General features: G+C 52.3%; 1 protein-coding gene and 1 non-coding gene across 2 annotated transcripts in view; both read left to right on the top strand.

The window, feature by feature from the left end:
- Nucleotides 1-4,421: 4,421 nt before the first annotated feature.
- Nucleotides 4,422-14,352, top strand: part of LOC118572638 (TSC22 domain family protein 4-like) — a 17,862-nt gene continuing 7,931 nt past the window's right edge. The window contains exons 1-3 of the mRNA XM_036172366.1: nt 4,422-5,025; nt 5,503-6,515; nt 9,306-9,466. Of these exons, the coding sequence (XP_036028259.1) occupies nt 5,772-6,515; nt 9,306-9,466 (905 nt within the window). The 5' untranslated portion in view covers nt 4,422-5,025; nt 5,503-5,771. The remainder of the gene's footprint in view (nt 5,026-5,502; nt 6,516-9,305; nt 9,467-14,352) is intronic.
- Nucleotides 10,872-10,946, top strand: Trnag-acc. The gene has a single exon. It is a non-coding gene; the product is annotated as a tRNA-Gly (tRNA).

The following is a 14,352-nucleotide window of genomic DNA, read 5'->3' as shown; positions in this document are numbered from 1 at the left end:
AGGTCGCACCCACCCGCGAACCCGGTGCGCCTTAGCGCTCCCGGGTGGGAGGCTGCGGCTGCGGTCCCTGGGTGCTGCCAGGAGGTGAGGCTGGCAGAGGGGCTCCGCGTCCGCAGCCCCGAGGTCGGCGCATCCTCTCAGTAGGGGGCGTGCTCCCTCGGCCTAGTCCCTGCCGTGCCCCCACCCCCACCCCGCCCTTAGGTGGGGAGGGGAGGGCACGAGAGAATTGGCTGGCTTGGTACTGGGCCTCCTCCCCTTGCAGCCTCCCAGGCGCCCGGACCTTGTTCCATCGTGTGGGGCTCAAAGTCTTCCGCACGTCCGCCCCCACAGTCCAAGTCATCCTCTACTAACCTTTGACTCCGTGGGCGCCGCCCGTCAGGATCTGGGCTCACCAGGCTGGCCTCTACCGGAGACCACCCCAGGCACCGCTTAGCAGTGGTGTAGGGATGTGACCTCACCCCTCCCCTCCCTTGACCTTTCCTCATCAGCCCGTTGACAAATTCCTTGCTTGGATCGGTTTTCACACGTAGCCCCGTGGTTGGGTAAATTAGCAATTAGCGCCAAGAAGACCTCGGCTGTACCCTCCACCGACTGAAAGATGGGATTCCTGCACAGTATGCACATCTTCCTAATCCCTGGTACCTGTGGGTGCTTTGCAATGCGGCAGTCTTTGCAGGTGTGCTGTGTAGCCTCAAGCAAATCTCACTACTGGTCGGAGCCATGCCCCGTTTCATACCTGCCTCAATGAACGGTTTTGGAAGGATGGCGCGCTGTGGACACACCTGTGATCGAGGCATTCCTCAGGTGGAAGTGAATCTTCAGTCTCAAGGTCATCCTCAGCTACACAAGTTCAAAGCCAACGTGGCCTACGTGAGACTGTGTAAACAAAGTCCTTAGGAAGCAAGGAGGGTTGTGAGTGCTTTCGAAGTCTAGAGCCCCGTATAGGGTCCAGGTCTGGAGGAGTGAGGGTGTGTGGGAAGCTTGTTTCTTGGACCTTAGGACCTGGCTACTACAGCCATTGTTTACTATGGCTAATGCAAAAGACAGGCAAGAGTGTGGATGAATTTTAACAGAAAGATAAAGAATACATAGATGAGATGGGGTGGGGCAGGAATTGTTCTTTTTTTTTTTTTCTTTTTTTAAAGTGGTTTATTCTCATTTTATATGCATTGGTATTTTGCATGTATGTCTGGGGGGGGTGTCAGATCCCCTGGAACTAGAGTTACAGTTGTGAACTGCCATGTGGGTGCTGGGAATTGAACTCAGGTCCTTTTGAAGAGCAGCCAGTGCTCTTAACTGCTGAGCCATCTCTCCAGCCCTTTTCTGGGGGGTTTTCAATACAAGGTTTCTCTGTGTATCCTTGGCTGTTGGGACTCGACACTGTAGACCAGGCTGTCTTTGAACTCAGATCCACCTGCCTCTGCCTCTAGAGTGCTGGAATTAAAGGTGTGTGCAACCACACCCAGCTAGGAATTGCTCTTTTAAAAAATATTTGCTGCTGTGGTTGCACACACCTATAATCCCAGCACTTGAGAGGCAGAGCCAGGCAGATCTCTGTGAGTTCAGGGCCAGCCTGGTCTACAGATCAAATTCCAGGATAGCCAGGGCTACCTGGGGAAACCCTGTCTCAAACAAATAAACAAACAAAAGTAAAAAAGGATTGGAATGTAGCTTGGTAGTAGAACACCATCACCAACATTACCACAACAATAAGTGTTGGGTGTGGCTTACGCTTGTAATTCTTGAATAGTGGCAGAAGGATCAGGAGTTCACTTAGCTACTAGCTTGGGCTATATAAGACCCTGTCTTTAAAAAAAGAAAAAAAAGGCCAGGTGGTGGTGGTGCACACCTTTAATCCCAGCACTCGGGAGGCAGAGCCAGGAGGATCTCTGTGAGTTTGAGGCCAGCCTGGGCTACAGAGCGAGATCCAGGACAGGCACCAAAAACTAAACAGAGAAACCCTGTCTAGAAAAACAAAAAACAAAAAAACCCAAAAACCAAAAACAAACAAAAAAAATCACGTGAACTAAAGCGAGGAGTCTAGATATCCCCATATAATCCTAAATTTTGCCTTAGAAAAGTTAAGTGGATGCTTCCGGGCCTCAGTTTCCTTCAATGAATCTATACATCCACACCATCTTTTTTCCCTATGAGATAATGTGAAGGTTTACAAAAAATATTTTTGGCAGATATTATTTTTGTTTTGTTCTTTTTTTTTTTCCCTAGACAGGGTTCTCTGTGTAGCCCTGGCTGTCCTAGAACCTGATATGTAGACCAGGTTGGCCTTGAACTCAGAGATCTGTCTGCCTCTGCCCCCTAAATGGTGTAGAGATGTGTGCCACCCACCACCCCGAGTCTTACATAGCCCGGTCGCTTTGTACCAAGAATAACCTCTAGAGTGTTGGGACCAGAGGAGTGTACCACGTCACACTACACATGACTTACTGATGCTAGAAGTGGAAGCCAGGGCTTCATTTGAAGCAAGCATTCTACTAAACTACATCCCCAGCCTAACCAAGGACTCTTCTCCCTTCTTTCCTCCTGTCTGTCTGTCTGTCTGCTGCTGCTGCTGAAACAGGATCTCACGTACTGAGGCTGACCTTGAACTCCTTATCCACCTGTCTCTTCTCCCGAGATCTGTGCACTGCCACACCCAGCTGGGACTTAAGAGCAGTTCTTGTCTGAGTAAAATTAATTAGAACCTATCTCCTTCCAAACTCCTGAGTGACAGCAGACGCTGCCTTTAGATCCTCCTTTGGCTGAAAGACTCCTGCTCAGAATGCCAGTGATGAGCGCCAGGAAAGAAAAATGGCAGTTGGGAGTTTGTTTTTTCATGCCAGGCACAAAGTAGATGCTTTATGTGTGCGGATTCTCCTTCATGATGATCAAGGGATAGTATGGGAGAGGTGGGATTGGGTGTGTGTGTGCGGGCTCTGCCTGTGGCCCTCTGGGATTGGTCCTCACGTACATCTGTAGGGTAGTTTTGTGGACACAGGTGTGTGTCCAGCCATGGTGGGGGAAATAGGGTTCCTCTTCAGGTCTGCCCGTGTTCTATCTGACCGACAGTTAAGGGACATAGATGAACATGTAGCAATACCTGCTCTGGACTGAGGAGATGGCCCAGCAGGTAGGTCAAAATCCTCGCTAGACAAGCATGAGACCTGAGTTCAAATCTTCAGCACCAGAGTAAAAAGCCAGGCATGGCTACACGTGCTGTGGAAGAGAGAGCTAGGAGAATTACTGTGGCTTGCTGGCTACCAGCCAAGCTATTCTTTCAGGGATAGACCCTGTACTCAGGAAAAAGGTGGGGAGTGACAGAGTAGGACCCCCAGTGTGAGCCTCGGGCGAACAAACACGCAGGTGTGTGCAATTGCACATGAATGTGCACATATGCCACGCAGACACGTCTGTCCTACGGCCAACAGCCTTTTCGGATATTCTGCTTCTCCATTTTCTCATCTAATAAAGGGAATAACACCATTATCGGTGACTGGGTTTCAAATACAGGAACTGAGCCCTACGGTGATGGCACACACCTTTTAATCCCAGCTCTCAGGAGGCAGGGGCAGGCGGATATATGAGTTTGAGGCTAGCCTGGTCTACAGAGCGAGATCCAGGACAGCCAGGGCTACACAGAGAAACCTTTTTTCGAACACCCCCCCTTTCCGCCCCCCCCCAAAAAAACAACAAAAATACAGGAACGGGATAAACACGATGGCTCAGTGGGTAAAGGCACTTGCCGCCAAAACAGATGGCTGGCACTATTGCATCCTGGGACCTATATGGTGGGAGAGCTGACTCCTGCAAGTTAACCTCCGGATGCATACACAGGCGGCACACGCACGTGCACGTACACACACACACACACACACACACACACACACACACGTAGTACAAAATTTCAAAAACTGCAGCAGAATCTAAGAAAAAGATATATTGGAGGGATGAAACACGATTGGGTAGAGCTGATAATTGTCACAAGTCCATGATGGCGCGCGTGGGCGCTCATTATCCTATTTCCTCTACTTTGGGCATGTTTGAAAATTTTCATAACCACCCGCTTTTGAAAAAGAGCGGGGAGGGGGAAGTTCCCCGTGAAGTTACGGTGAAAACCAGAGGCGAGTGGGACAATCACAACCACTCGGTCACATGTACTAGGTATTTGTGGACCGACAGCCAGGTACCCAGAACATGTCTGGCACGTTCCTTGCGACTCTTTCTGGGAGCCAGGAGACCAAAGGCAGCAAAAGCCGACGAGTAAGGGAATCCCTGGCCTCCCGCCGGCCCCTCCTATTTTTTCTCCGCCCTCCACGCCCCTCCTTCGGAGGAAGAGCTGGCTGGATCGCGGCAGGTGTAGGGTTAAAGCAGCCAGTTTGGGGCCGCAGCAGCAGCAGCAGCAGCGGCAGCAGCGGCAGCAGCGGCGGCAGCAGCAACTGTAAGCTGCGGCTGCGGCTGTGGCAGGCTTGGCTCGGTGCCAGCTGGCGGGGAGCCTCAGGAGGGAGGAGGGAGGAGGAAGAGGGGAAGGAGGAGGAGAGGAGCAGTGAGCAGGCCCGAGAAGGCAGGACTTCCTGGTGTGGGGGTTGTCAACAGCCCAGAAAGAGCGAGGCCGAGACGGAGACAGAGACGGAGCCGAGCCGAGGAGCCCAGAGTTGCATCCAGTGGGGCCACGTGGGAGGAGCCTGGAGGGAGCCACTCAAGGGACCTGGAGCCAGCGGGGGGCTGAGCCGCCCCCTCCCACAGCCACCGGGAAGACCCGCGGAGTGTTAACCGAGGCCGCGCCTGGGCTCCGCCGTGGAAGCGCCGCCGGTTTCTTCTCGTCGCCGCTGCAAACTTTCCACGGAGATGCCTCGCAGAGTGAGATGCAGGCGCCGGAGAGCACTAGGTAGCCCCTGATTGCCGTCTGCCGTGGCCTGCATTGCTCAGGGACCCAAGAGGCCCTAAGGAGGAAAAAAGAAAAAGAAAAAAAGGACATCTTTAGTTCCCAGGTCCTCTCTCCAGCTCAGCTCGGTGGCCGAGGCCCGAGAGGTAGGTAGGACTCCCGGGCTGGGCGGGGCGCTTGGCTTGGCGGGCAGTGCCTAGGCAGCTATGGGGGAGCCGGATGGGGGTGGGGTGGGCTGGAGGCCCAGCGGAGGCCTCGGGGTGGCCCTTTCAGGGGAGGAGCCGCTTCACCCCTTTGCCCCTGGCCCCGGAGACCCGTGTTGAGGACGACTTTTGGATCTCAAGCTAGAAATGCCCAACTTTGGGTCCCAGCTGCTGCTTCCTGTTGTGGGTGCCCTGGATTCGGTCCTCTCTGCTCTGGTCTGTCATCTGTACTGGTCTCTGGGTCTCTAGTGGCTTTCTCTTTCCTCCCCGAGTCGGCTCCCCCGAGAGGAAGCCCCGGAGGTGGTTTGGCCCCTGCTTTTTTTTCTTTTGCTCACGTACAGACACACACACACACACACACACACACACACACACACACACGTCTCTCTCTCTCACTCTCTGCCTCTCTCTTTATTCCAGTTTGCAAGCTCAGCTCTGGGGTTTCAGCAGCGACAGCAGCAGGAAAAACCTGCCTCTGCCCCCCCTCCCGTCCCCTCCCCTCCCCTGTACTCCAGTCACTAACCAGGCACCCCCAGTTCCCACAAGGCCCTCTTGCCATGTCGGACCCAGACGTCCCCAGGGGCCCCGATGTCCCTGCCATGTGGCCCCCTTGTTCCAGAGGTGCCTGAGCCCCTCTCCAGGAGCCCAGCCCCTCCCCCACCCGAGCCTAGTCGGGAGCCCCAGGGACCATGAGCGGTGGTAAGAAAAAAAGTAGTTTTCAGATCACCAGCGTCACCACGGACTATGAGGGCCCGGGCAGCCCAGGGGCTTCGGATTCCCCGGTCTCACCGGCTCCCGCTGGGCCCCCGCCCCGCCTCCCCAATGGGGAACCCAACCCCGATCCAGGGGGCAGGGGCACCCCCCGGAATGGCTCCCCGCCACCTGGAGCCCCTGCCTCCCGTTTCCGGGTGGTGAAGCTGCCCCAGGGCTTGGGAGAGCCTTATCGTCGAGGTCGGTGGACGTGTGTGGATGTTTACGAGAGAGACCTGGAGCCCCCAAGCTTCGGCCGGCTTCTGGAGGGAATTCGAGGGGCCTCGGGAGGCACTGGAGGCAGATCGTTGGATTCTAGGTTGGAGCTGGCTAGCTTGGGCATAAGCACCCCTATCCCACAGCCAGGCCTGTCTCAGGGCCCCACCTCTTGGCTCCGCCCGCCCCCCACTTCTCCTGGACTACAGGCCCGCTCCTTCACAGGGGGGCTGGGCCAGCTGGCAGGGCCTGGCAAGGCCAAGGTGGAGACACCCCCGCTGTCAGCCTCTCCACCCCAGCAACGCCCCCCAGGGCCTGGGACTGGAGATAGCGCTCAGCCCCTGCCCTCTCTGAGGGTCGAAGTGGAGTCTGGGGGTTCGGCAGCCGGAACCCCTCCACTGTCACGGAGAAGAGATGGAGCAGTTCGGCTGAGGATGGAGCTGGTTGGTCCAGAGGAGACAGGGAAGGTAAGAAGGGATGGGCTCCAGGGTCAGAGAGACCATGGAAGGGGGGCGGGACCTACTGGACCCAGTTTTCGCCTGACCTATATCCTGGGCCTCCTTGCTTGCTTTCAACTTCCATCTTGTCCTGCCTACCTCCTCTGTCACCCATTGGATAGGTCATAAAGTCCCTTTTCGCTTTCAGTAGTTTGTACACTGAAGACCTTTTCTTTCCCAGACTCCCTTTCTTCTATATTCTATATCACCCCTCCCTTTCTTCCTCCTTTCTTTCTTTCTTTCTTTCTTTCTTTTTCTTTCCTTCCTTCCTCCCCCCACCCCCACCCCTCTGTGGTCTTTACATTGTTGCCCTCGGCCTTGACTGTTTCCATAACCCTGTGGCATATGTGGCCTGCCCGCCTCAGCCATCACCTCCTCTGGCTCCAGGTGATGAGGTGGAGGCTCCAGCTGGGTGGCTGGCTGGCTAGGCACTGGCGGGGAGGAGCTGGCAGGGTTTTGGGGCTGCCATAAAAGGTAGGCATTCCTCTGGGTCTTTATGCTTCCCACCAGCGGCCAGGCCAACCCCGTTTTCTGCCTTATTGCAAAGCAGTTGCTCTGAGGAGTTGGGGTTGAGGAGGTACCCATTGCTTTTAGTCATCTCAGTACCCTGAACCTGGGCTTCTCTGCGAGTGACAGATGGGGTGACCTCAGAAGCCATGGGGTGGGAGGTGGGGAAGAGCAGGGGGGAAGGGGTTAAATCCTCTGTTTCTGCTTCCTGTCTCCAAAAGAGGAAGCTGCTTGCAAGTCTGGGCTGGGGGCAGGATGCCTGGCTCTCTGGTGTGTGTGTATGTGTGTGTGTGTGTGTACTTAAGGATGGGAGAGTTGGATGTTTCTGCTGTGGAGAAAATAACACCTTGGCTGCCAGGAGGAGGCAGGGGTGTGAGGATGAAGGCTCTGTCCCTTCCTGGCCATGGGCTCAAACCACAGTGTAAAAATATCTTGAGCCCCAGCCCTGTTAGAACTGGTTAGGACCAGCTCTCCCACCCTCTCCTGGCCTTCAGCTTCCCATTTCATTATCGAAATTTCCCATCTTTCTAAAGTGTTTTTTTTTTCCGGTTTTTTGTTTCTGTCCCCTGGATAAGCTGCCGTTGCCTGGTTCTTGTCCCTAGACTCACTCTCCTAGGGCAAGTCTGTCAGTGGCTCTTTGCCCTACTTTCTCTACATTTATTTATTTAATTTATGTGTGAACGTGTGTGGGCACATGCCTGCCTTAGTGTATGTGTGTGTGGAGGCCAGAGGCCAACTCGGGAGTCAGACAGCCCTTCTACTGCGTAGGTCTCGCCGTGTGAGGTCAAACTCAGGTTGTCGAACTTGGCAGCAAGCCCCTCTGCTCCCTCAGCCGCCTTGGCGGCCCTCAGACTTTTAAACCCAGCCTGAGCCTCCCGTAGGTTTGTAGACCCTGTCTCTCCCCCCACGGTGTCCCCAACCCCCCTTCCTTCCTCCCAATCTGCCCTGATCATTTCCTGTCTGCTCGTAACTGTCGCTCTTGCCCTGCCTCAGAGTCTGACTCCCCATTCAGTCCCCTGGTCTCGAAAAAGAGCTGAGGGAGGTTGAGGAGGGCAAGGGGTGAGTGATAACTGCTCTGTCTCTCTAACCGCTGTCTACTCTCTGGCTTCCCTGAGGTGGAGCCTCTCGGGGCCCTCACAGAGGCTTCTTGTCCAGTTCCTGACACCTCCGCCCCTCCGCAGCTGCCCCCAGCTGCTGCCTGTTGGGTTATAGAGCTCCGCCCCCCCCCCCCCCCCCCCCAGAAAGGCAGAGTAGAGAATCTTTGAACTTCATCTCTAGTCCTAGAAGTCTGAGAGAAGAGGCCAGCCACCTCCAGGGTAGAGGGGAGGCGTGGAGAAGCTGTTTCTGAGGATTCATTCATTCTGCAGACAGCCACAGAACACTCACCTTCCAGCAGGGGAGACACAATAAGTACTTTAATTTTCAAATAGTCCTAGATGCTATAAAAAAGAGAGGAAAAAAAAAAAAAAGAAACTGTTCCGTGGACGGGTAAATAGCGAGGAAGTGTCTCTGTAAGGAGCTGACTGACGTTTGAGTGCCTTTAAGAAGGCATATGCGTGGGGGAGGCAGAGGCAGGAAGCAGGATGACAAGTTCAAGGCCAGCCTGGCCCACATAGCAAGTTCTGGGTCAGCTTGGGCTACAAAGTGAGATCTTGTCACAGAAAAGAAGGTGGTTGAGGAGAGGAGCTCTGAGGGTGTAGCTTGCCTAAGCATGCGCAGAGCAGAGTTGTAAACTGAGTCTGGTGGTGGTGCCTGCTTAAAGCTCCAGCCTTGGGGAGACGGAGACAGGAAGACCAAGAAGCAGGTAGTTCAGGGTGATCCTCGGCTAACTAGTCAGTTTGAGGCCAGCCTGAGCTGCTGCAGGAGGCCACATTTCAGAAAAGATACTCACGGTCGTACGTCTTCTCCTTGGGAGTCCTGGCTGAGGGTGAGGAGGAGTCCTCTTTTGAAACCCTCACATCTCATAACCCCCCACTTTCCCTAGGACCTTCGTAGTGTTTCCAGCAAGTCTGCAAGAGGGGGAGGGCGTTAGGGCTCAGGAGAGATGGGAGTGGAGCAAAGGGAGGCAGACACCTAGATAAGGTTGTAAGGTGGCAGGCTCCCTCTCTCTCTCTCTCTGAACACTGAACTACTCCATCCCATTTCCCTCCTTTTTATCAGTGCTGGGGACGAAACCCAGTGTGTGTGCCAAACAAGCACTCCCCCAACGGCGCTGTGTCCCCGACCTTCACCCCTCCCCTCCTCTGCCTCCAGGTGCCTCCGATCGACTCTCGTCCCAACTCCCCAGCCCTCTACTTCGATGCCAGCCTGGTCCACAAGTCTCCAGACCCCTTTGGAGCCGCAGCTGCCCAGAGTCTCAGCCTGGCTCGGTCCATGCTGGCCATCAGTGGGCATCTGGACAGTGATGACGACAGGTAGGTGGGCTCTTTGCGAGTTGTGGGAGACGGGAGGGTGACATCCCGAGTCACACCTGCACAACTCTGCCTGATGTGCATCCCTCTCCTTAGATGAACTTGGGAAGGGACTAAACAGAGACCTCGCAGGGCTATAATCACTGGGTGAAGTTCACTTCGGACCCACTCCCTCTCCGTGGAGAGAGCAGGGTGGGACTCCTTGGCCCAGGACTGTTAAGTCAGAGTCTTTGAGTTAGAAGGGAGTCATTGTTGTCGGATTTCAGAGCTCTTGCAGATCCTGAGGTCATTTGCCAGCCTTAGGAGTCAAGTCCATTGGCGCATACACTGGAGAAGAGAATAGAAAACGTGGCTGGGCAGCCTCGGCCCATGCCTTGAGTCCCCCAGCACTCGGGAGGTCGAGGCCGGTGGACCTCAGAGTTCAAGTCCAGCCCGGTCTACAGAGCGAGTTCCAGAAGAACAGCCAGGGCTACGTAGTGAGACCCTGTCTCACAAAACAACAACAACCAAAAAAATAGAAAATAGGAAGGGTGCAGGGTAGGCAGCTGGGGATATGTGGCTCAGTGGGTAGAGCGCTTGTTTATCGTGCACAAGGCCTTGGGTTCAATCTCCAGGGCTGCAGAAACTCCCTTGGGGCCACTATAGACTATATCACACCCTCTCTCTCAAAATAATAAGAACAGAATGAATAGGTAGTTGGTACCTTCCCCATTGGCATCTCCCTTTGCTCTCATCTCCGAGAGGAAAAGGATGCTTTAGGAGTGTGACATGACATCCTCTTAATCCACACAGACTACTTTAGGGTCCAAGAATACCTAGTACCAAGAAAGCATTGCCTGCCTGGTGTGGAGGCTTGCTGCACGCCTGTGATCTAGAATTCAGAATAGGCTTTCAGATTCAAGGCCAGCCTGGACTGTATAGGGAGACCCCTGTCTCAAAACATGGTGGGAGGAGTGTGGTAGTGCCCTTCTGTAATCCCAGCACTGGGGAGGCTGAAGCAGGGGCCTCACCATGGGTTTAGAAACGAACCTGGAGCAGGGTATAGTAGTAATCGCAGTCCCTGAGGGAGGTGAATCTCTGAGTTTGAGGCCAGCCTGGTCTGTACCCTCTCTCAAACACAAAAAACCTCAGTCGGGCGGTAGCGCTCGCCTTTAATCCCAGCACTGGGGTGGCAGAGCCAGGCGGATCTCTGAGTTCAAGGCCAGCCTGGGCTACAGAGCGAGATCCAGGAAAGGTGCAAAGCTACACAGAGAAACCCTGACTCGAAACAAACAAACAAAAAAACCCAAAGCAAACAAACCAGAGGTGGGTGGTGGTGGTGCACGCCTTTAATCCCAGCACTCAGGAGGCAAAGGCAGGCGGATCTCAGTTGCATAGACCAGTGCATGTTTTTATAATCCCAGCCAGGGTTGGGGATTTAGCTCAGTGGTAGAGCGCTTGCCTACCAAGCACAAGGCCCTGGGTTTGATTCCCAGCTCAAATAAAAAAAAAAAAAAAAAAAAATCCCAGCCAGCCCTGGGGTGGGGGGTGGAGGCAGGAAGATCAGATCAGAAGTTCAAGGTCATCCTTAACTACCTAACAACTTTAGGTGTTGGTTTTTAACAGTCTCGCATAGCCCGAGCTGCCTTTGCGCTCGATCCTCCTGCCTCAGCCTGAGTGCTGAGATTTCAGGCACACACCATTAGCTCAGCCTCATTTTTCTCTTTTCTTATTCTCTCTCTCCTCTTCTCTCGCTCACGTTCTCCCCCTCCCCTCTCTTCCTTCATTATTTTCCCTTTCTCTTTTGTTTGCTTTTTGAGACAAAGTCTCATATTGTTAATCCAGGCTGGCCTGGAACTCACTTTAGAGCCCAAGCTGGCCCCAGACTGGAAGCAATCCTCCTGCCTCCACTTCCCAAAGGGTGGAATTACAGGTGTGAGCCACCTGGCCTTGTTTTTTTCTTTTCTAAACTAAACTTTAAATGCTTATACATTGGAATGCAAATGTGTGTGTGTGTGTGTGTGTGTGTGTGTGTGTGTGTGTGTGTGTGTGTGTGTATTTGGAACCCTTTACCTATTTTATTTTAGTAGGAAAAATTTGCAAGACATAGGGGCAGAGGAAATCGCTTAGTGGGGTAAAGTATTTGCTATGCACACATCAGGGCCCGAGGACCGATCCCTAGCATTACGTAGTAAGCTGAGCATGACAGTGTCTGCCTGCAACCCCAGTTCTGGAGAGAAGGACATGAGTGGACCATGCGGGGGCTCACTGGCCAGCCTTCTACAGGAAATCGAAAGCTCCAGATTCAGAGAGAGATGCTGTCTCAAAAACTACAGTGGAAGGCAGGTGTGGTCGTGCGCAGAGTCCTAGCACCTGGGAGGCAGAGGAAGGTAGATAGGAGTTTGAAGCCATCTTGGTCTGGTCTACATAAAGAGTTCCAGGCCAGTCAGTGATATAGTGAGCTTCTGTCTTTTAAAAAAAAGCAGAGTAATAGAGGAAACTACCCAAAGTTGGTCTTTGGCCTCCACACAGGTACCTGCACACGTGCACGGGCACACTTGCTCCCTCGTGCATGCACACAAGCACACACAACAGCAGCAGCAGCAATTGTATTACAGATGGGAGAGTGCTGGGTATGAAAATGTTAAAGTTATGAAACCTGTTATTTAGTGCTAGCTTAAATCAATGATTTTTACTTATATTCGCATTTATATTTAGTTATATCTGATTTTATGCAGATAGCCCATGCTCGGTGAGACCCTGGTTTTCATTTCTTTTTCTTTTTCTTTTTTTTTTTTTTTAAGATTTGTGTTAGCCGGACTTAGTGGCATACACTTTTATTCCCAGCACTCCGGAAGCAGAGGCAGGGGGATCTCTATGAGTTCAAGGCCAGTCTGGTCTACATAATGAGTTCCAGAACAGCTAGAACTACATAGTGAGATGCTGTCTTGAACAAAACAAACAAAACAAATTGTGGGGGTTGAGGATTTAGCTCAGTGGTAGAGCGCTTGCCTAGCAAGCACAAGGCCCTGGGTTCGGTCCTCAGCTCTGGAAAAAATAAAAATAAAATAAAATAAAAAAATGTGTAATTATCATCTGGGGAGAGGGTGCGTATATGCATATGAATGCAGTGCCCACAGTGGCCAAAAGAGGGCAGTGGATCCCCTGGAGTTACTGGTGGCTGTAAACTACTCTAAGTGGATGCTGGGAACCAAACTGGAATCCCGTGCAAAAGTAGTGTGCACTCCTTAAAAAAAAAGGAGGAGGAGGAGGGAGGAGGAAGAGGAGAAGGGAAGGAAGGAAGGAAGGAAGGAAGGAAGGAAGGAAGGAAGGAAGGAAGGAAGGAAGGAAGAAGAGAAGGAAGGAAGAAGAGAAGGAAGGAAGGAAGGATGAAAGACTTTTCAAAAAAATTTTAATTTTATGTGTATGAGCATTTGTCTCTATATATATTTGTCTTTATATATGCATGTGTACCACATACCTGCCTGGTATCTGAGAAAGTCACAAGAAGACATCAAATCCCCTGGAACTGAAGTTATGGATAAATGGTTGTGAGGCACCACGTGTGGGTGCTGGGAATCAAACCCAGGTCCTCTAGAAGATCAGGCAGTGCTCTTAACATCCCTGGTGTTACTTGTATTTCTTGTGTGTGTGTGTTACATGTATGCATGCATGCCTACTTAATCTGACAAAATTTTATCACTTATCCAGAACTGTGTATCTAATAACCGAAATCAACAGCATCACAGGAATTACTAACGTTATCCTTTTATTGTGAAAGCAATCTCAAATCAATGAGTCTCTTCCTGTCACTGTCTCCTCCCTCACCACCCCCAGCAGGGATTAAATCTGAGGCCTCACATGTGCAACCCCTCCCCACCTGCACCACTAACCCACTATGATGTCATGAATTTCTGTATTTTGTTTGTTTGGTTTTGGTTTTTCAAGACAGAGTTTCTCTGGGTAGCCCTGGTTGTCCTGGAACTCACTTTGTAGACCTGGCTAGACTCAAACTCACAGATCCACCTGCCTCTGCCTCCTGTGTGCTGGGATTACAGGTGTGCTCCGCCAACACATGGCTATATTTTATTTTAATAATGGTAAACTAGGAGCTCTACTCACTTGGGTAGAATGCTTGTGTAACAAACACCAAGCCCTGGGGTCCATCCCCAGGACCTCATAAACTGGGTGTGGGGGTACCCACCCATCATCCCAGGACTTGGGTGCAGGTGACACCAAGGGTCAGGAATTCAAGGCTATCATAAACGACATGGTGACTTTGGGACCAGCCTGCAGGAGACCATGTCTCCAAAAAAAAAAAAAAAAAAAAAAAAAAAAAAAAAAAAAAAAAAAAAAACTCATATAAAAACAAATATAAAATGATTGTGTCACCCTACTTAAATATCTTCAGGGCTCTTGTTCTCAGGGCCAAATTCAAATTCTACAACTTGGCCACCTATCCTGCCATAAACAAGTAGGTCCCTGGCTCAAGAACCACGGACAGCATCCTCTCCCATGACATAGGCAAGTCTCCCCCTACTCCCACACCTCTATCCTGCCTCTCCCTACACCCTCACCAACACACACTTGCTGTTCTCTCTTCCTGGAACAGCAATCTGACCCCACCCCCAGCCCCCTACCTCTGCCAACTTCTTCCACTTCCCCTTAATTTTCACCAAGTCCAGAAACCTCCATCAGGCCTCAGTTTCCCCATCTCTTCATCTATGGAAGCAGTCCTTGATGCCCCATGCCCAGTTCTTCATAGGAACCCCTCCTTTGGTAGCCAAGTCCTCTCTGCCTACAATATCACTCCCCACAGGGTATAAAACCAACATGACCTGTGACCCTGTCTGTGCGCGTGGCCTCCCTGGTCTGGGTAAACCTTGCTCACCATTGTCTTCTGAGTGCGT

Source organism: Onychomys torridus, chromosome 22, assembly GCF_903995425.1.
Source record: "Onychomys torridus chromosome 22, mOncTor1.1, whole genome shotgun sequence".
NCBI lineage: Eukaryota > Metazoa > Chordata > Mammalia > Rodentia > Cricetidae > Onychomys > Onychomys torridus.
This window is presented reverse-complemented; position numbering and strand designations above follow the sequence as displayed.